The sequence below is a fragment of the Pteropus alecto genome, unplaced genomic scaffold, assembly GCF_000325575.1.
Source record: "Pteropus alecto unplaced genomic scaffold, ASM32557v1 scaffold52, whole genome shotgun sequence".
NCBI lineage: Eukaryota > Metazoa > Chordata > Mammalia > Chiroptera > Pteropodidae > Pteropus > Pteropus alecto.
Window position 1 is genome coordinate 5,767,060 of NW_006433941.1, and position 20,566 is coordinate 5,787,625.

The 20,566-nt window shown below is 47.0% G+C and overlaps 1 protein-coding gene across 11 annotated transcripts in view; it reads right to left on the reverse strand.

The window, feature by feature from the left end:
* Nucleotides 1-20,566, reverse strand: part of MPRIP (myosin phosphatase Rho interacting protein) — a 138,244-nt gene that overhangs the window by 49,451 nt on the left and 68,227 nt on the right. For 6 of the 11 annotated variants that reach the window (XM_025044389.1, XM_025044388.1, XM_025044386.1 and 3 more), the window contains exons 4-6: nt 16,879-16,944; nt 6,494-6,645; nt 686-770 (exon numbers count right to left, since the gene is read on the reverse strand). In XM_025044389.1, the coding sequence (XP_024900157.1) occupies nt 686-770; nt 6,494-6,645; nt 16,879-16,944 (303 nt within the window). The remainder of the gene's footprint in view (nt 1-685; nt 771-6,493; nt 6,646-16,878; nt 16,945-20,566) is intronic. The other 5 variants (XM_025044390.1, XM_025044387.1, XM_025044391.1 and 2 more) reach the window with 1 other exon arrangement.

The following is a 20,566-nucleotide window of genomic DNA, read 5'->3' on the forward strand; positions in this document are numbered from 1 at the left end:
GTGGCCTTTGGGGAAGGACTGGACCTGGAGGGATGACCCCAGCCACTTCCCACTCTGATCACATGGAAATCATGGCAGGGGCACAAAATTCAAGGCCAGTGACAGTTTTTTCCATTTATGGTCAAAGCCCAGAGCAGGAGTAGGGTCCCTTGAGAGCCCCTCACTCTAGGACCTTCCTGCCCAGCCCCCTTTCTCAGCTTTCTGTCTGCAGGGTCAATCTGTGTAGAAAATGGAGCTGAGCTGAGGCACACGAGGAATGTGTGTGCAGCAAGAATCTCTCCCCAGCATGCTCTTTGCTCCCTAGCAGTAGGCAGGACAGCCAGGAGAAAGGATACATGCTGTGCTATTGCTGCTCAGCACCTGCCTGCTGGCAGGAAACCACCTGAGAAAGCCTCAGAACACACAAGCAGGACACTGAAGAGCACATGAGCAGACCACCCTGTACCTGTAATGGGTCTTGCCCTGTGGCTCAGAGAGCAGTGTGTAGATTGCATCCCATGAACCATCGGAAGGAAGGAGGGGGAACACGCAGGGCTGATGACCGCCTGAGCCCTGAACTAATATCTTACCCCACTCCCAATTTTAGGCTGGGTCCTGAAGCCCTCTAACCTCCCAGGGTGCTCTTAATTCTCTCACTTCTCCCCAGCTCCACCGAGGGGTGACACTTGGCAAACCCATCACCTACCTGTGGCGTGGGAGGCTCTACTTTCCGCTTCTTTTTCTGGTTCTGCTTGTTAGTCCTGGGATAGACCATGAGCATCTCTAGCCAACTGGGAAGAGAAGAGACAGAAGGTCAGACCCCTGCTCTCAAGGATTAGGACACCACCTTGTTGAGTAGTCCAAGCACCAAACCCTATGTTTCCTGCCTGGAGGCATTCAGCCAGAAGCCTAGCACCAGCCTAGATTAGAGCCTGTCGCTGACAGGGCAGGAAGTGCCAGCAATGCAGTCCAGGACAAGCAGAGACTGCCGGAACCAGGCTTGGATGCTGACCCTGCAATGACCACAGTGCAAGTGAGGAGGGCCCTGCAGCTTAGGGATAATAACATGGTCTCCACTCTGACCACTGGATTTGGAGTGAAGGGCACATCATTGTTTCTATCACTGTCCTTACTGTCAGAGCTTAGACTTAGCTCTAAAACTGCCTTCCAGAGTGGATCTGGCAAGCACACAGATGGGCTGCAACTGGGGGCTATTCCGTGCACTCAAGGCAGGAAATCAGAAATCATGCTACCAAAGTTCCCCACAACAGGTCACTTTAGGGGCTGAGTGCTGATCTCCCAGATCAATACACTCACCAATGGGCCCCACCTATACAGTGAGGGCACTGGGTACCTTGGCTCTGGGGAAGTCTGGCAGAGCTGCCCAGGGACATTGCCCAAGAATCTACACCAGCCTGGATGCTGAAAAGTTCACTTCGGACCAGCATCAGGAAAGGCAGCAGGGGAGCATAAGGAAGAACAGAGGACTCAGATCCAGATCTGGATCTGTTACCCTCTAACCACAACCTTGCATGGGCCCCAAAGCAAAAAAGGAGGCCACAACTGTATCTGCAAAGCCAGCAGATGAGCAGACTCTACAAGGGCCTCACTCCTGTAATCTGAGTAGTTCGCACACTTGTGGGGTTGAAAGATTTGCTTTCTACCCCGCCATAGGACCTGAAATTTCTTTTGGGCACTCGAACCAACCATGCCCACAGAAGGCCCCTATTAAAGCTATACCTAGAAGAGGGGAATAGACTGCTCAGCAAAGTCACCTAGAGTACAGGGAACATGGCAGGGAGGTGCAGACCCTTTGGGGTGCCCTGAGGGAAGAGGAGAGATCTGCATTGCAGTTGCACTGCTGACTAAATGGAGCTTCTGAAGCTCCTGCCAATTTAAACAAGGCTGGAGACTCAAGGGCAGAGCATGGAACAAGGGCAGCCAGGGTTCCTAGATACCTCAGTTCCTGCCCGTTTCAGTGGTGCTCTGGTTGGAGGCTGAGAGATGCCTAGCTCAGGAACAGGTGATGGGATATGTCCTCTAGCCCAGTAGAAGTGTCTAACATTATCCAGATGTGTTACAAATGTTAAAATACCCTCATGGAAGAGAGGTGAGGTGTGAATGTGGACATGGGATTGGTAGTGAATGTGGGTGCCAGGGATGTGGTCGAACAGGCTCCCCAACTTTCAAGGCAGAGCCAAGATAAGAGACTGGGAGAAAGCCCTGACCGAGCCCAGCTGAAGGGCACAGAAGAGGCCACCTCATCTTGCCAGCTCCCACCTCCTCTAAAATAGCTGTGTGAACCTGTGTCCCAAACATCCTGGAGGTCCCCTCCCAGCAGAAAGGAACTAGGAAAGAACTGTCAACTCTCTATCCAACCCTGGGAAAGTCATTCAGGTGTCCATTTCAGAGACGAGCCAGGAGGGAAGACTGAATGGGCCGTCCAGCTTTAAGTCAGCAAAAAGGAGAAAGTGTCTGTACCTCTTTAGGGACCTGAGTGCTTAGACCAATTACAGGGCCCCTGAGCCCACAGAAGAGGTTCCCCAGCAAAAAAGCCATGACAGGCAGTGAGAATCAGGAGGCCAGGGAGGAAGCCAAGGGAAAGGAATCTGTCTGAGGAGAGAGGCAGAGGGAGAGTAGAGTAAGAAGTCAGTCCTCAGGCATACTGTACCGTCTGACTCCCTAAAAGAGATCTAAGTGTCTAAGCCAGTGGGAAAAATGAGGCAGCTGCTGGTCACAAGAGGAACTGCAGGGTCTCTGAGGGACTGCAGAGGCCTGGGAGCAGGCTGCTTTTGAGAGAGCCCTGCCTGTTGGACAGGAAGGAGAAAGGTCCAGATCCAGGACAAGAATAACAGTCAGGTGACTTATTCTGGCTCTGGGTATGCCACTGAGCCTAACAAGCCTCCCACTCTCAGTATTGCCCAGTCTACACATGGGACCCTGAGAGCATATGCACCTGGTGTTTAGGGCCCCTAATGACTGTGCAATATTGTGATTTATAAGAAATAGAGATTTAGTCATTCGGATGACCAAAATATATTCCTTAATATTTGAGTAATTCTTGGCTCATAAATCCCAAAACCCTTAGAATTTCCTAAGTGTTAAGAGCTAAAAAAATGTCTTTCCTTATGTTAATGAAGTGGTTTTTGGAAGCATTTAAGGATGGGGGCTGGTTGTTAGAACCAACCAAGTGGTTAGAGGGTAGGAAGTTTCAGTCTCACCCATTAACCTCCAGGGAAAGGAGATGGCCTCGAGGTTGAATCAATAACTAGAAAAGGCCTATGTAATGAAGCCTTTATAAAAACCCAAAAGGACAGGGTTCAGGGTTCAGAGAGATTCTAGGTTAGGGAACCAGAATGTTTCCACATGCCACCACACTGGGCCCCAAGCTCTAAGAGGACAGAAACTCCTTTGGGACCTCGTCCTATGTATCTCTTAATCTGGCTAATGATTTCATGGAACAAAAACAAAAACAAACAAACAAAAAAGGCTACATACTAACCTGACAAGCTCAGGGGAGGCCAGCATGGCGGAGACCTACAAACTCAGAGACCGAAAGTAACCACATGGGATGGTCTGAACATAAAAATTTCTAACCAAAGCAGGTCATGGCAGGTAGTCACATCCTGGGCCTATAGCTTTCTTGATGAAGGTCAACCTTTACCTGAAGTGAGCCTGTTTATTGTCTTTTTGCATCTATGATAACAAACCCTTGGAATGTCGGAGAAACTCCTTTTTTCCAGACCCCTCAGGGCATAACCCACTGTACCAGAGCAAGAGACCACTGAACGTCTCATGGTTATCTTATGCTCTGCACACCATCTCTATGTGCTGTAAATGTTAATTATTAACTTTCCTTTACCCACCAATGTAAAAGATGTGTCTCTCCATTTTACCTTTTATCCAATCCCAAATATTTCCCTGCTTTGCTTTCTCCTGCCACTTTAATCTACCACCAATGAACCCTCCTTATGTCTCCCCTTTTGATTCTAATGTATAAAATAGGCTGCAAAACTGCCATTCTCTGGAGCATTTTTTTAATCCATTCAGATTTTGCTTCCCAATTGTTGTCAGTTTGGCTCAAATAAATTCATTAAAATTCTCTACAGCTTTGTATGTTTCTTACGTCAACAGTTTGTATCCTTTAATATCCTTTGTCAGTAATTTCTTGAGTACACTAGTTTTCCTGAAATCTGTAAGCCATTCTAGCAAATTAACTGAACGCAAGGAGGGGTCGTGGGAACTTCCAATCTATAGCCGGTTGGTCAGAGTGTGGTGGGGTGCGGGGAGCAATTTCGTGGGACTGAGCCCTTAACCAGCAGGATCTGATGCTATCCCTGTGTCAAGTTTCAGAACTGAGTTTAATTCTTGAACATCCTGTTGGCGTCTGGGAATTATTTGTTGATGTGGGGACTACTCTCCACCCCATGTTCTAACTGGACCCAGGAACCCAATTTACCTTGCCTACCCAAGCTGCCCGGAATGGCAGGCCTCATACACGCACACAGAAGTGACCGCAAGAGAGTGGCCCAGGATAGAGTTGAGAACCCCCTAGCCTGTGCTAGTGTCTGACAGCAGGATTTAGGCAGTCTGCCAAAGACACTGTCAAATGCTAGACATCATCGTCACTCTCCTAACGCAATGTGGCAGACCACTACATCACTGACCTGGTCCCACAACCCTGGGAACCTTGGACAAGTCTTTCCCATTCCACCTATCCCTGGAACCTAGATCTTGAGGGGAGGGCTAGGTTCCCCTAAGGAATCTTATTTGAGCAGTGGAACCTTGACCCAGGTGTGCTTGCCAGACAGGACCAAGACAGCAAGAGTGAACCAGAAAGTAAGTGCAACCAGTTCCATGATGTCACTCATGCCTGGAGGGTGCCCTCGGTCAGACTCTTATTTCCAGAGCCTCAGTCTCCCAATTGTGGAACGAGGGCTTGGTAAAAGCTCTTTACACCCTTAAACGTAAGGTTTTAGGATTAAGATCAGAGAGGGGTAGAGTCGAAGTGTCCTCCAATTTGCTCTCATGTGTTAGAAATGCAAACCTGCCTCTCTCCTGGCATCCCTAGCATAGGGCCACTCAACCTCTCTAATAGCACAGTTCTGTCCCTCTGCTCTACCCCTACCACGGTGTGAATCTGAACTTGGCAAAAGTCAGGGGCTTTCTGGCCAGTGTTCTCACTTCCTTACATAGCAGCCTTGGCCAGGGCTGCAGGTGAGATACTGAAGCACAGGCCACTGCTCACAGGAGTCTTTCAGTTTTTTGAAACAAAGGACTTCATGTTCTAATCCCCTCTACTCTGCACTGCAATAATCAGCCTGGTCCCCCTCAACCCTGGATTTACTCTTCCCAAAGCGTTCTCAGCCTCATCTCCCTCCTTCTTAGCCTTAAAGGACAAGTGGAATTCTCTAAGACCCAGTGTCCAACCTCCTGCTGTGTCTGCTCACTGTGCATATGCCACATGTGGCTAGGCTGCACAGAGCTGGTAGCAGATGCCCCATGAGCAGGGACTCCTGGAAGGCAGATGCTGCATAGGTTCAGGAACACAAATTCAGCCCCTATGGACTGTCAGCTACCTGAAAACCTGGGCCTGCCTTCCACTTTCCAGGGCTTCTCCTAAGCCTCTGCATAGGGTGTGCTCAAGGGAGTAGGATGACCCAAAGACTTTCTTTTTTTTGCTACTTGGCTAATGAAGCCAGTGCGTGCAGCAGCACTGGAATGACTCCTGTGTGTGGGCACCGAGCACGATGAATGAGACATGGCCTTCACTGTCAAGGGTTTTCCGCTGGCTGAGGAAACCAGATGTGAACACAGACAATCTTCATCTTTTATAAGAGCCAGCAGATGGAGCCAAGCACTTCATGAGGGAGGGCTTACTGCAATATAGTAAACACTTAGGCTGACTCTAACAGCCTGGAAGTCCAGGGTTTATTCCAGACTGAGAGAAGGGTGGGAGAGAAGGTACAGAGGTAAAGGCAGCTGGGGGATGTGTGGTGACAAGCAGCTCAGTGCTTAGGGTGGTGGGAGTGAGGCTGGAGGGCTGGGAAGGGGCCCTGCAGGGCAGCCAAAGAACTTGGACTTGACCCACAGGTGGTGAGGTTTTAGCTAGAAGGGTGGTAAGGTCATAGTGTTTTGGGGACTGAGCCCCTTGTGGTTGGGTGTGAAAAGAGTAGGGAGACCAGTGAGATGCCTAAGGAAGATGTAGCAGCCCCAGAACCAGGGCAGTGCCAGAAGAGGAAGGCATCTGAGTAACAGGATGTGAGGTGGGGGTAGCCTTGGCGAATGTGTGGACCCAGGGATGAAGCAAAAGCAATGAAGGATGAGGCCAGTTTCTGGTGTGGTGACTGAATACACAGTTGTGCTTAAATGGAGAGAGGGGACTCAAAAGAGCAGATGCACTTCGGGAAGAAAGTAATGGCAATGCTGCTCAATTTGTGCCAAAGGGACCTGGTCCAAGGACCTGCTGGTGGGCAGGGAGCACCAACTCCCAAAACACATGAAGCAGACTCACCCACTGATGATCTCCTTGGTCTCAGCCCGGATGAAATGCTCCTTCTCAGGGGTCAGAATGCACAGGGAGAACTTCTGGCCTGTCCGGCCCTCCCCATCCACCACATCTGTGCACTGGTTCATGTTAATGGTGCCCTGAGGGAGGGTTGTGGGCTGCAAGAAGAAGACGAGGCAAGGAGTCACTCAGAGGCCAGCTCTAAAGGGACATAGTAAGGCAACATGGACCATTCCCACATTCTCAGGCCCTTTCCAACCCTTGTGGCTTCTCGACAGACATGTGAACCTCTCAGCTGTGTGGACCCCCAATTACAACAGAGGCACAGGGTTGCTCTGCCTCGCCCTGGCCTTCACAGCCCTGCTTTCTACCACCTCCTCCTCCCCCTCCCAGAGAGGAGGGTGACAGGCTTGTTCTTCTCCGAGGACACCCAGCTGGATATTCATTTCTCGTTGGAAAATAATATCCCAGCTAGTACTGGGGGAAGGGGGAGAGACAGGAAGGAGACTGCTCCGTGAGAACAGCTGGGATGACAGAGGCAGCTAAAAGCCTGGTCTTAGAGGGGTTACTGATCCAAGAGATCAGTGAGAAAAAGCTCCAGAGGAGGTGGTTTCAAAATAGCAAGGTTATTTTTAGAGGCAAGGATGGGGCTAGAGAGAAGCCACATTCTTGAAGGTAGGCTGTGGGGTTGGGAGGCCAAGCCCGCCTGAGGCGATTGACCTACCGCCACCTTCTAGTACTGTCTGTGAGGAGTGCTACAAGGCTGCCTGGCCCATCCTGGAACAACAAATTCTGTAATAGCAAAGCTGTTACAGACACTGAAATTAGGGATAGAAAACTGAAACTAAGAAAGACGGCTTTAAGAAATTCCTACTTGAGGTGAAGGGTTAGCTGAGAGGACCTTCCTAAAGATGATTTGTTAGCCCTGTACCCTTTGGCTTCTCACTTCCCCTCAACATGAGGATACTTTTGGAAAGGCAACAGGTTGCCATGGCTCTAAAACAGGGGCAGTTGTTGGAGTAGGGGGCTCCTGGGCAGCTCCAGCTTCTCCACTGAGTTGCCCCTGAGAGCCCAGCATATCCTCAGTCCTGTTCCTGGAGAGGTAGCAATGGGAGAAAAGGCAAGAGCAGCCATCTGGGGATTGACGCATCAGGTACCTCCCTCCTAGAGCTCTGAGTAGGTCCTATAGCCACCCAGCCGTGAGCTGCCTGTTGCCAGGGGAAGAGGGAAGGGGTCTGAGCTGTAATCAGAATGCTGGGTCTGGTGTGGGTGCCAAGCTCAGAGAAACTACTCCCCACTATTGGAAAACCTTCTTCATGTCTCCAATGAAAGGAAGGTGGAAGCTCCCAGGCCCTCCAGCTTGAGCTCATGTGATCTTCCTGGTAAGTTTCCAGGCTGAACTATGAGCTCTTCTGACCCACCGCCACCATCTTCCTCATCCCCAGGGCCCAACTACAGAAACCAGACCTGAGGGGTGCTAGTTTCCCAGAGCCTTTACTCCAACATGACCACAGGCTCTCTGGTCCACAGAAGGTAGAAGGAGTTAGTTTCCCAGTTCCAAGAAGCCTTTCCTTATAGAGCCCATAAACTCAGCCCATCATCCTTGGGCCCAAGTCAGAATGTGGGGGGGAGGGCAGGGCTGGAGGGCTGGCCATGAGCTCATGGGGGGACCTCCAACTTCAGGTGGGGTAAGAGCCTGCACCCTCGGCTATGTGTTCAAAGTATGGCCTGCCTCAGAAACGACCCCGAGGTGGGGAAACAAGGAGGGGTGAGAGTGTCTTTTCTGAGGGTGGGCCACACCCACACTAAGCCTAGAGCTCTCCATGAGTGAAGCAGCTTTGCAGTATCTCTCCCAGGCACTCCTGGAGGGTCCTTGAGCTGGGAAAGGGAGCTTGGTGGGTTGTTCTAAAACCAAACGGAGGGGGTTCCGTAGGAGCAGTGGGCAAAGAAGGTGGCCTGGGACCCATCTGCCTGCCTTTTGGCTGGAAAGGCCCATATGCACCTAGGGCCTAGATAACCCTCCCCAGGTAAGAGCTGTTCCACAGCTGCAAGAACACACCCTCTAGCTCAAGGCAGGTCCTATCTGGTCCTTCCAACCTTCTCAGCCTCCTTGCTCCAGCTCCGGCCCCAGGCCCTTTACTCTTCACACATTTTAATCTCAGGCCTTCTTCCAGCATCATGCCAGTGCCCCATGTGAACCCTCTTTGAGCAAACTAAGGGTGGTAATCTCTGCCCTCTGGGAGCTCAGCCTCCCCCAAGCAGAAGCACACACTCCCTGCTGGCACTGACAAGATACACGGTTTCTTTGAGGCAGGTCCTCTTGTGTGTGAAAAGAGGACACTAATGAGGTGGACTTCTGTGAGGATTAAGGCCATGAGCTGTTAAGTGTGGGCATGCCTAACCAACTTGTTTCCTGAGTGAGCCTGAACTAGGATCACAGAGTGGAGAGAGCGGGGATGGCAGAGGGGCTTTTCCAAGGTGATTTTTCCTTGCTCAGCCTCGATGACCACCATAATCCCTGGGTCTGTGGTCTCACAATGCTGCCAGCATATGCCACCTGTGACATACAGATGCACAGGCTAGATAAGTTATCAACCTGTCCCATGGCACTGACACCTTATAAACTACAACATGTATATATATATATATACACACACACACACACACATAGGTAAGTTAAGTGGGGACAATAAAACACATCAACAGAAATTCTAATATTTTCTTCTTCCTGAACCACTTAGTAGGCCCCCTTGAGGCACACACTTCTCTTTGGATACTAGTGTTCCAGGGCTCAAAATCACCAAACTGCTCACTGTCCCCTCTTGCACAGTAATTGTTTTCACTGGGTACATGGTCACCAGCTACAAACAAGATTTCCTAGCCAGCTCTGCAGATGAACATGGCCACAAGACTCTATCACCAACTGCACTGTAAGACTTCTCCAGGTCTAAGTTTCTTTGTGTGCAAAATGAAGCCTCTGCCTCCTTCCAGAAGTGTCAATAAAAGGCAAAGACATATCAAGCTAGAGCTGAAGGAAATGAACATTTACTTACTAACTATGTGTCAGGATCTCACAACTATGACCTCTTTCATTTCTCCTTAAATATTATGTTGAGGCAAGCATTATCTAATTCTATTAAATATGCAGAAAAGGGATCAGAGAGTAAGCAGTGATCACAAAAGAAGGGAAAACTGGTTCAGGTACACACTGACAACCACTATGAAAACAGCACCTTCTGAGTCTCCCAGCAGCACACTGTCTCGTGTGCTAACTGAATGCTAGGCCCTGGTCCCATGTGTCCTTTCACTGACTACTCCCATAACCTTCTGAGGCTGGCAAAATTGTCACCCCATTTGCCCCTTCATTACTCTGACATTCGATTTTTATGTATGAGTATTTTACCACAATAAAAGAAATCCTTTACTCCATAGAGTTGTCCTGAGACCAGAGATGATACTGTTCACACGAAATGAGGGCTCAGGGCTGGAACACAACCCAGGCTGCTTCTGTTTCTTAGCACACACACACACTCCTTACCACAGCAAGCAGGTAGTGGTAAGAAGGCAATTTATTCAATATACTTTCCCTGAATGCTTGCCACAGGAAGATCGGAGGAAAGTTTGGGGCATATTTTTCCCTTACTCCAGGACAGTGAGGAGGCTGGCAGGGTGAAAAGAACTTACCTAGATGGACTGGAAGATGCTCTAGACATAATTGACCACCTTCTCCCTGAGAGGGGAGGGAAAGCCAGGTCTTTGGGTTGACACTGGAGGCCAGCTGCTGGTCCTAAGATGGCTAGCAGTAGCCTCTTGAAAATGGCCAAACTGAGGGGTTTATCCAAGGGCGAGCCAAGCAGCTCTCATACATTCTCTATGCCTTGCCAGCCCCCAACTTGAGGGATCTATATACCTATGTTGGCACTGCCCAAAATGAGCTTCAGTGAATATTTCTGAATGATAAATGGAACAACCAGCCCCTCTGGTTTATATTGTAGATTCATTTACAAGACATATTTATGCTTTATTTCTAAGTAAATATTTTATAATATATGACATATAAGTATTCTATTTATAAATGTTTTATTTATAAAATAAGACTATCTAACCTTACTAAACCCCACGTTTGTTAAGCAAATAGCAGATGATACATGTACAAAGGCCTGACAGTGGTTAACAAGTCCTCCACTATGTCAGGGGCATGAGATGGAGGAGCTGGCTTGAAGGAGATTCAGGACTCAGAAAGGAAATCCCACCTCCAGGGGCCCATGATACTGTGCTGCAGCCACCACCCCTGGGGCCAGGACCAGAGCAAGTAGTAGATGATAAAGTTGAAAGGCAAGAGGTGGGTGTGGTGATACTGCATAAGTTCACTTATAAGAAATGTCCAGAATGGACAAATTGATAGAAACATAAAGTAGATTAGTGGTTGCCAGAGGCTGAGGAATGATTAGAGGGTAACTAAAGGGTGTAGGATTTCTTTGGGGGAGAGGGGATGAAAATGTTCTAAAACGGATTGTGGTGATGACTATACAACTCTGTGAATACACTAAAAAACAATGACTTGTACACTTAAAAATAAAACAAAATTTGCACAGATATAGAAAATAACCAAGGTGGGTGGGGCAGTCAGTAGGCTAGACTCATTAAGAAGCTTGTATAGCTCCACTCAGGCTCCTGCTGGAAGAACACTCACTGCCGCTGCCTTCAACCCAGGCCTGGAAGGTGCTTAGTGCCTCTCCTCCTGCCCCACGTTCCAGACACAGAAACAGAGACCCAGAGAGGCACGAGGACTGGACAACTCCTAACCCACCTGAGCACACTGCCTCTACCACAGAAAAAGGCAGGGACCACAGAAACAAGGCCAACTATCTCCAAGGAGCTAACTCTACTGGGCTCTGACATGTGTCTCCACAGAGGCAAAGTTGAGCACCCTGCTGGGAGGTGGACCTTGCTGGAGATGATACATGCTGAGCATGTGCACCCATCCCTAGGAGGTGCCTCTTTCAAGAATTGGCTCTGGCTACATCCAGGGGCAATGGGAGATTTCTGAGGCATTCAGGGCTTCCATGGATTTAGCAGAATGGGGCCTACAAGACAGGGGATCATTTGCTAACCCCAAGCAGCAACAGTGCAGTGCCCACACTGAGTGTGCAACCTCAGAGTTGTGGGAAGAGAAGGGAGATGAATGAACCCAATCCTGTACATGCTTTAGTGCTCTGGGGGAGTTGGGGTGTTACAGAAATGACCCATTCAGGGATTTGGTGACCAGCCAAACTCCCTGAATTCCTGGGGCATTGTTAGAGTTGGCTAAACTCAGTTTTTTAAAGGGGAAAAGAACACAACAAAGACCATTTTCACTTGCTGCCAAGGCCAGAAAGTTCCTTCTCGCACCTGCTGTGCCAGAATGACCTGTTAGCTGTGGTCGCTAGCTGGGCAGCAAAATGTCCAAGCTCCTACCAAGCGGCCAAGGGCCTTCTGCCAGTGGAGCTTTCCTTGGGAAGCCATCACCACCCAGCCAAGGACCACCTTGCTCCTAAGCCTGGGGGGAGAGAACACAGGGAAGAATAGCTTTCATCCTCCTCACCCCACCCAATAGCAGAACTCCACAAGAACCAAGTGCCCAATATACCATACACAACAATGAACTCAATCTAGATCAAAGACCTACATGTAAGAGAAAAACTATAAGAACAAGGGTAACAGCTTCATAACACTGGATTTGACAATGGCTATGACACCGAAAGGACAAGCAACAAAAGAAAAAATAGGTAAACTGGACTTCATCAAAATTAAAAACTTTTTAACCAATGTCACCATAAAAAATAAATTAATTTTAAAAAATTAAAAACTTTTGTGCATCCAAGGACACTATCAAGAGAGTGCAAAGGCAATCCACAGAATGGAAGAAAACATGTGCAAATTATGTATCTAATAAAGAATTAATATCCAGAATATATAAAGAACTCCTACAACTCAACAGTCCCCTCCTCCAAAAAAGCAATTAAGCAATTTAAAAAAGGGCAAAAGATGGCAATAAACATTTTTCCAAAGAAGATATACATAAAATGGCCAATAAATACATGAAAAGATGCTCAACATCATTAATTATTAGGGAAATGCAAACTAAAACCACAAAGAGATACCACTTGATATCTACTAGGTTGGTTGTAATAAAAATGCTGTAAGCACTGATGAGGATGTGGAGAAATTAGAACCTTTGTGTGTTGCTGGTGGGAAGACAAAATGGTATAGCTGCTGTGGAAAACGGTTTGGCAGTTCCTCAAAAAATTAAACATAGAATTACCACATTATCCAGCAATTTTACTTCTAGGTATATATCCAGAAGAACTGAAATCAGGGTCTCAAACAGATATGTGTACACTATGTTCATAACAGCATTATTCACAACAGCTAAAAGGCAGAAGCAACACAAGTGTCCATAGATGGATGAATGGATAAATAATATATACAATGGACTATTAGTCAGCCATAAAAAGGAACGAAATTCTGACACATGCTACAACATGGATGAACCTTGAAAACATTGTTAAGTGAAATACTTCAGACACAAAAAGTCAAATATTAGTGTTTAATTGGTATGGAGTTTCAGTTTGAGAACATGAAAAATTTCTGAAGATAGATGGTTGTGATGGCAACAAAACAATGTGAATGTACTTAATGCCACTGAACTACATACTTAAAAATGGTTAGTTAGGATGGTAAATTTTATGATATGTATATTTGAACGAACATGAACACACACACACACACACACATTTAGGATGGTAAATTTTACGATATGTATATTTGAATGAACAGGAACACACACACAGAGCCAAGTATCCAGGCCAAGGTGGAAATCTAGGCAGAAAGAAGTGCCTCATTTTAAGCCAACATGCTCCTTGTGTGGAAGTGGTCATTGCATAGATGGAGCCTGGCTAACTATGGCCCAACTCACCATGGAGTCATGTGAGGTCCTTCCCAGTGGGTATAGAACAGAGGCCTCAGTGGGTACAGACCTCGACTTCTCATACCAAGCCTCCGACCTCTCCCTATCTCCAATCTTCAGCTCAAAGGTGGGAGCAACAACCCTCTAAATGGATGGGACCCTAGAGTATGGGTCCCTGGAATCCTGCTGTTCTTCTCTGCTACAGGCTATCAATACCTCACACCAGAATCATACCTGGATGATGAAAGAATTATTTTCCTAGAAAGTGTGATGATCTCGGATACATGCTGCATACAAACGGGCATCCGTTATAGGAATGAATCTTCCACCTTAAACAGGACTGGTATAGTTTAGCACAGGGGTCCCAGGCCACGGACCAGAACCAGTCTATGGCCTGTTAGGAACTGGGCCACACAGCAGGAGGTGAGTAGCAGGCAAGCAAGTGAAGCTTTACCTGTATTTGCAGCCGCACCCTAGTGCTAGCATCACTGCCTTAGCTTCACCTCAGATGATCAGGCATTAGATTCTCACAGAAGCGTGAACCCTATTCTGAACCATGATGCGGGGGATCTAAGTTGCACACTCCTTATGAGAATCTAATGCCTGATGATCTGAGGTGGAGCTGAGGCGGTGATGCTAGCGTTGGGGAGTGGCTGCAAATACAGATTAACAGCAGAGAGGTTTGACTACACAGAGACCATAATATATCAACTGCTTGCACGCATATCAAAACCCTATCAGTGGGTGTGGCAAGTGACAATTAAGCTGCATCTGGTGGCAGGCTTTAAGGCAGAATCCGACACTTATTTTAATCCACGTATGGCTTGCCCATTATTTTATTTATCACTTCTATCCACGTGCCTCTTTCTCGCACTGCACACGTGTCTCAGTCACAGTTTTAGTAAGCCCACAAGCTAACCCTAGCCAAAAGGAGTAAAAAACAAATGTCACTAGAGAGCATCTTTGAAAAAGGGGAAAGACCCAATGATGAGACAGCAGAAGACTCTAAGACTGTCAACAAAAAGAAAGCTGCATTTAAAAGAAAATACCAACAGTCTGGCTTAAATTATGGGTTCACTGCAACAGGTGATTCACATTTTACAAGCCTGCTTTGTATAATATGTGGCGACCAGCTATCCAATGAAGCCATGAAACTTTCAAAACTGCCACACGGAGACCAAGCACCCTGCATTAAAAGACAAGCCTTTGGAGTTTTTCAAAAGGAAAAAAAATGTGAACATGAAGAACAGAAGAAATCATTGAAAGCCACCACTTCATTAAATGTGTCTGCACTAAGAGCATCATTCTCAGTGGCTAACTGCATTGCTTAAAGCTAAGAAGCCCTCTACTATTGGTGAAGAGTTGATCCTGCCTGCTGCTAAGGACATTTGTCGTGAACTTTTAGGAGAGGCTGCAGTTCAAAAGGTGGCACGTGTTCCTCTTTTCGCTAGCACCATAACTAGACGAATTGATGAAACAGCACAGGATACTGAGGCACAATTGTTAGGATTAATGAGTCACCATGGTTGCAATCCAGGTTGACAAGTCTACTGATGCTGACAACAAGGCTTGTTTTTGTGTGATATATTTTTCAGAAAGATGTGCATGAGGATATGTTATATGCACTTTTGTTGCCAACCAACACCACAGCTGCAGAACTATTCAAGTCTTTGAATGATCACATATCAGGAAACTGAACTGGTCACTTTGTGTCAGTATATGCATGGATGGAGCGGCTGCCATGACTGGACGACTTTTTGGTTTCACTACTCGGGTCAAAGAGGTCGTTTCTGAATGTGAGTCTATACACTATGTCATCCATAGATAAATGCTAGCTAGCTGAAAAATGTCACCTGAACTTAACGTTTTTCAGGGTGTGATTAATATTATCAACCACATTAAAGTACATGCCCTTAATTCACGTCTGTTTGTGCAGCTCTGTGAGGAGATGGACACAGAGCACACACATCTTCTCTCACACACAAATGTGAGATGGCTTTCTAAAGGTAGATCACTGGCCAGACTTTTTGAGTTATGAGAGCTACTCCAGAAATTTCTTTTAAATGAACAGTCACCAGTGGCAGCACATTTCGGAGACACAGAAAGGGTTGCAAAACTTGCTTAATTGTGACATATTCAACCTGCTTAACCAACTCAATCTGTCACTTCAGGGTAGCACAACAACTGTGTTCAAGTCGGACATAAAGTGGCTGCATTCGAAGCAAAACTGGAATTATGGGGCGACGAGTGAACATTGTTATTTTTGACATGTTTCAAACATTAGCAGAGATTTTGAAAAGAGACTGAGCCCGGCCTTCTTTCTCCCAGCTGGTGCATGATCACTTATCTCAGCTTTCAAAAGAGTTTGAGCATTACTTCCCAGTCACAAAAGGCCCCCAAACTGGGAAGGAATGGATCCGCAACCCATTCGTGAATAAGTCAGGTGAATCAACTTTGTCCGTGCTAGAAGAGGATCCACTGCTTGAGATCACAAATGATGTGGACCTTAAAAGTATGTCTGAGACAACTTCAAATCTCCAAACGTTCTGGATTAAAGTCAAGGCAGAATATCCTGAGATTGCCACCGAAGTACTGAAAAGCCTGCTTCCATTTCTAACATCCTACCTTTGTGAAGCAGAGTTTTCTTCAGTGACAGCAACCAAAATGAGATTATGGAGTAAACTGGACATAAGCAACACACTTCGGGTATCACTGTCTCCCATTATCCCCAGATGGGACCATCTAGTTGCAGGAAAACTAGCTCAGGGCTCCCACTGATTCTGCATTATGGTGAGTTGTATAATTATTTCATTATATATTACAATGTAATAATAATAATGTGCACAATAAATGTAATGTACTTGTATCATCCCAAAACCTTCCCTCCTCACCCCCAGTCAATGGAAAAATTGTCTTCCATGAAACTGGTCACTGGTACCAAAAATGTTGGGGACTGCTAGTTTAGCACACTGGCCTGGTTTACCCCAGAACCAGGAAGCTTATTTCCTTAGCTTCAGTCTCTGAAGTAAATCGATCTCTTTCCCCATTAGCCAAACCACTAAACCCTGTCCTGGTTTCCACCTGGCACCTAGGCCCTTTCTTCCTCCCTGGCTCTTCTGCCTGCACAAATTTCCCTCGTCTCAGCCTCTGCTCCTAGTGAGTCACACAGTTTGGGGGCCAACCAAGAAGACTCGTGGAGGAAGTATATTGTCTCTGGCTGACTCGTGTCTGAACGTGTGAGCCTACCTAAGTTCTCAACGCTGACTCAAGTTCCAATTCACATTTGTAATCACATCCACTGACAGCAAAAGAAGAAGTTTTCACAGCCCTGCCCAGAAAACCATGTAATCATCTTAAGACTCCCTAGACACATGTTTAGGTACAGACTAATATACTCATTCATGGGCTCATGTTAATTGACAGCCATTTACTGAGTATCTACCTTGTGCTGGGCACTGTTCTTGGTTGGTGCTCGGAATAGAGGCGAAAACAGAACAAAGGGCTGCCCCTAGAAAAGATAATTTTATTCTTGAGGTTAATGAGGGAAATAAGAGGAAAACAAAGAACCTGATTTCAGGTAGTGATAAATGATAGGAATGAAAGGAAAACAGTTCAGGACTAGGAAATGCCTGGGGAGGTACAAACATGCAGAGTCCAAGCAGAGGGGGCTGAGTGGAAGAGAAAGCTCTGAGGCCACTGGGGCAGGGATGAGCTGGGTCTGGCCTGAAGAAGCTGACCAGTAGGACTGTTGGTAGGACTGGAACGAAAGGAGCCCTCGGTGGCCATAGCCTGCCAGGTTGGAGGATGTGATCTGTGGTGGAGATGAGAAAGGGAGGCAGCTTGTAGCTCACAAGAGTACTCTGACCCTGACAAATGAGGCAGGCAGAGGAATCGGGGTTGGATTGAAATGCTAATGGCACGTGGGGTAAAGGGTAGCTGGATTTGGGAAATATTGAAGGTAGAGCCAAATGGACTTGAGGTGGGTGGTGGGTGAGAAAAAAGAGCAGCCAGGGATGATTCCTAGGATTTGAGCCTCAGTGACTCAGGGCTAGAACAGGTGCTCAACTAAAGAACGAAGTTTCCTTTTTGTCTGTACTTGGGCTATATTTCAGCTACCTTTCTCTGGCATTTCTATGCCTTTGCTTCATAGAAAACAGACCTTTTTAGGCTGACACCACAAGTGATGGGACTCAGACAGGATAAGAAGGGAAGTAGAGGCAGAGAGAAGGCAGAAAGGGGACAGAGACAGAAGCCAATGGACATCTGGTAGGCAAGATCACAAGCCGGCTCTGTGAAGAAAGCAAGCCGCCACCCTCGAGTCTTTGCTGCAATCACCCCTAGGGCACAAAATAGTTCCAGCAGCAACTCTGGGAAGTCCCCGAGATCACGGGAACTAAAGAGACAGGTCCCTCTGACTGATGGAGCTAAAAAGGCCTCCTGGAGATGGCTAAGGGCTGGGAGGACAGACTCACTGGGGAAAGGGTGTGGCAGGCAAGGGAAAAGGAAGAGTCCAGGAAAGAAGGACAGTACAGGAGCAGTGTCACAGGACAAGGTATGAGGAATGAGGTAGGATGAAAAAGATGGAGATCAAGAAAAGGACTTGAACTCAGCTTTCTTCTCGGATGGAAAGGAGCATGGAACCGTATGGAGCTGGTATATTTGTGTCGACAGTCTTATGTCACTTTTTCAACAGAAATAGCTTCCTTTTGGCAGAGAATCGTGTCCATCACAGCTGGAGCACCTGAAATACTATCAGGTACCCAGCAAGCAAGGAAACAGAATCAGAGGACTCAGCCAGTACACAGGCAGCCAGTCAAAGCTGACTTCAGCATCCATGGGGTCCAGGGCCACCAGGTAGCTTCCTAGAGTCAGTGGAGTAAGGACATGGTGAGTTGAGAGCAAAAAGGTTAGCGCTGATAGAAAAGCCCAGCTTTTTGGGGGGGCCTATGTCCCTCTGGGTGGGGATAGGGCAGAGTATTGGCAGCTTACACACAGCCTGGGGGCAGCCTCTGTCCTCCCTTGTTTCTTCCCAGTCCCTATCTGCTGCTCTGAAATGCCTCTACAGGTAGCCTCAACCCCAGCCCAAGGAGGCTGCCTTCCTCCAGCAGAGGTGGACTTCCCATACAGGAGCACAGAGAACATGGCTTGAGAATGGTGTTCACACAAATTAGAACTCAACAGGCCAGAAATAAACAGAACTTGGTTCAGAGGAGCAACAGGCTGTGGTGAAAAGGGTCCCAAACTGAGTCCTGCTGGAATAGACTGAAGGAGCTGCGGCCGTTTAATTTAGAGGATGAGGGTTAATTGAAGAGGGACTGGGGATACAAGACAGGGCCAACTATATCTAAAAATCATTAATTCAACAAATACACACTGGATGGCGGGCCCCAGGGACACAATGATGAGTAAGACATGGCACCTGCCTCAATGAGATCAGCACTGAATTGCAGATATGAACACAGCCTGCGGACAGCATTGTACACAGAGACCAGGAACAGAGAAGTCAAGTAATTTAAAAGTTCCTTGTGGTGCAAGGATCAGATTCGTCTGGTGAGGTCTGGATGGGAAGACTGAATTCCATGAGAGATAAGGCAGAGCATTTACTGAAGGTTTCTCAATAAATAAACATTTTGTCTCCGTAAATCTGAGGCTGGCATCATTTCCATTGTAGATATATGAAAAACACTCAGGAAAGCAAAGCAGCTGCTATCAACAACATTCATCTATTTAGCAGATATTTATCAAACACCTACTATGTGCCAGGCACTATTCTGGGTAATAGGAATATAGTAATAAAGAAAACTGACAAAAATCTCTGACTTCAAAAGCTGACCTTTCAGTCTATGGTCAGACAAGTTAAATAAATAAAGTATACAGCGTGTTAGGTAGTTGTTATGCGCCACAGTGAAAAATGAAGCAGGAGTGGGAAAGGAGGAATTTGGGATGGGAGATCATTTTGAGTAGGCTAGGTGGGAAAGGCTGCCCCAAGACCAGGTAAGCCAGAGGTAAGGGAGTGAAGCACAGGTAAGGGGAGAGGGCAACCCTGACAGAGGGAGACTGGAGCAAGGATCTAACCCTATGTCCAAGCTTGCTCGGGACACGATGGGAAATCGGGAGAGTGGGAAGGCTGCCAGTCCTTGAGCTGCCACTGGAACTGCCAATGGATGAGTTATTCCTCAATTCTCATTTTGTTTCTGCTGCCTTGGTTTAATAAGACAGAAAAGTCTGAAAGAGAGTCTTATAACTAAAGTACAACTAGTCCTAATAAGAATGCTAGTTTTAAGCCTCAACAGTCATTCACCTGCTCAATCACTCACTTGCTGCCTGTCACCAGGTTTCCCACTGTAGAGAAACTTCTACAGATGGAGTCTCCAAGATAACAGTAGAGTGCCAGTGCTGTGGGGAGATGAAGGGAAATCCCTTGGTAATGTTCTGATTATGATCTGAGTCCATCCACTTTCTATCTTCACTCCCATGATTCCAGTTCCCCTTGTCCTGTGGCTGGACACCGGCTCAGACTTCCTGGGTCCTTCCCATCCTTCAAGAGCAACTCTAGTGATACCTCATTTTCCAGTCCTAGAACAGGCAATTTCTCCAAGGAGCCTTTGTTCCTTTTATTAGAGAATGGAATTAGAAACCAAGATCTGGATGCTAAGTATACTCATTGCAGTTGGGGTTTGCTGCCTCTAGAATTTCTTGGCTGATAGAACAAGGAAACACAGGTGCACATATACCTACATATATACATATCTCCCTTGATCTATATTTTTTATGTGTCTCTATTAAGCTTAACATACTGATGTCTCCAACTCTAATCTATTACCACATGGATAATTCTAGCCTCTCCCTTGCTTGCCTATAAACTCCCACTCCAATGCCATCCATTTACTTAACTGTCCAATGCCAATACACACGCATAATGGTTTCAAAATTGTTAACTAGCACCCCGTGGGAAAGAATTTTATCAACTAGAACACAGTGCTTATGTACAGTCTCTTTTGCCTTTAGTCTTGCAGACTCCACTCATTTCCAAAGGTGTGTACTTCCTTTTTATACCATTGCCTGGAATCTGTTCCAGTGAACTTCTGGAGAAGGAGCTGTCACAGTTCTCCATATACCCAAGAACTCAC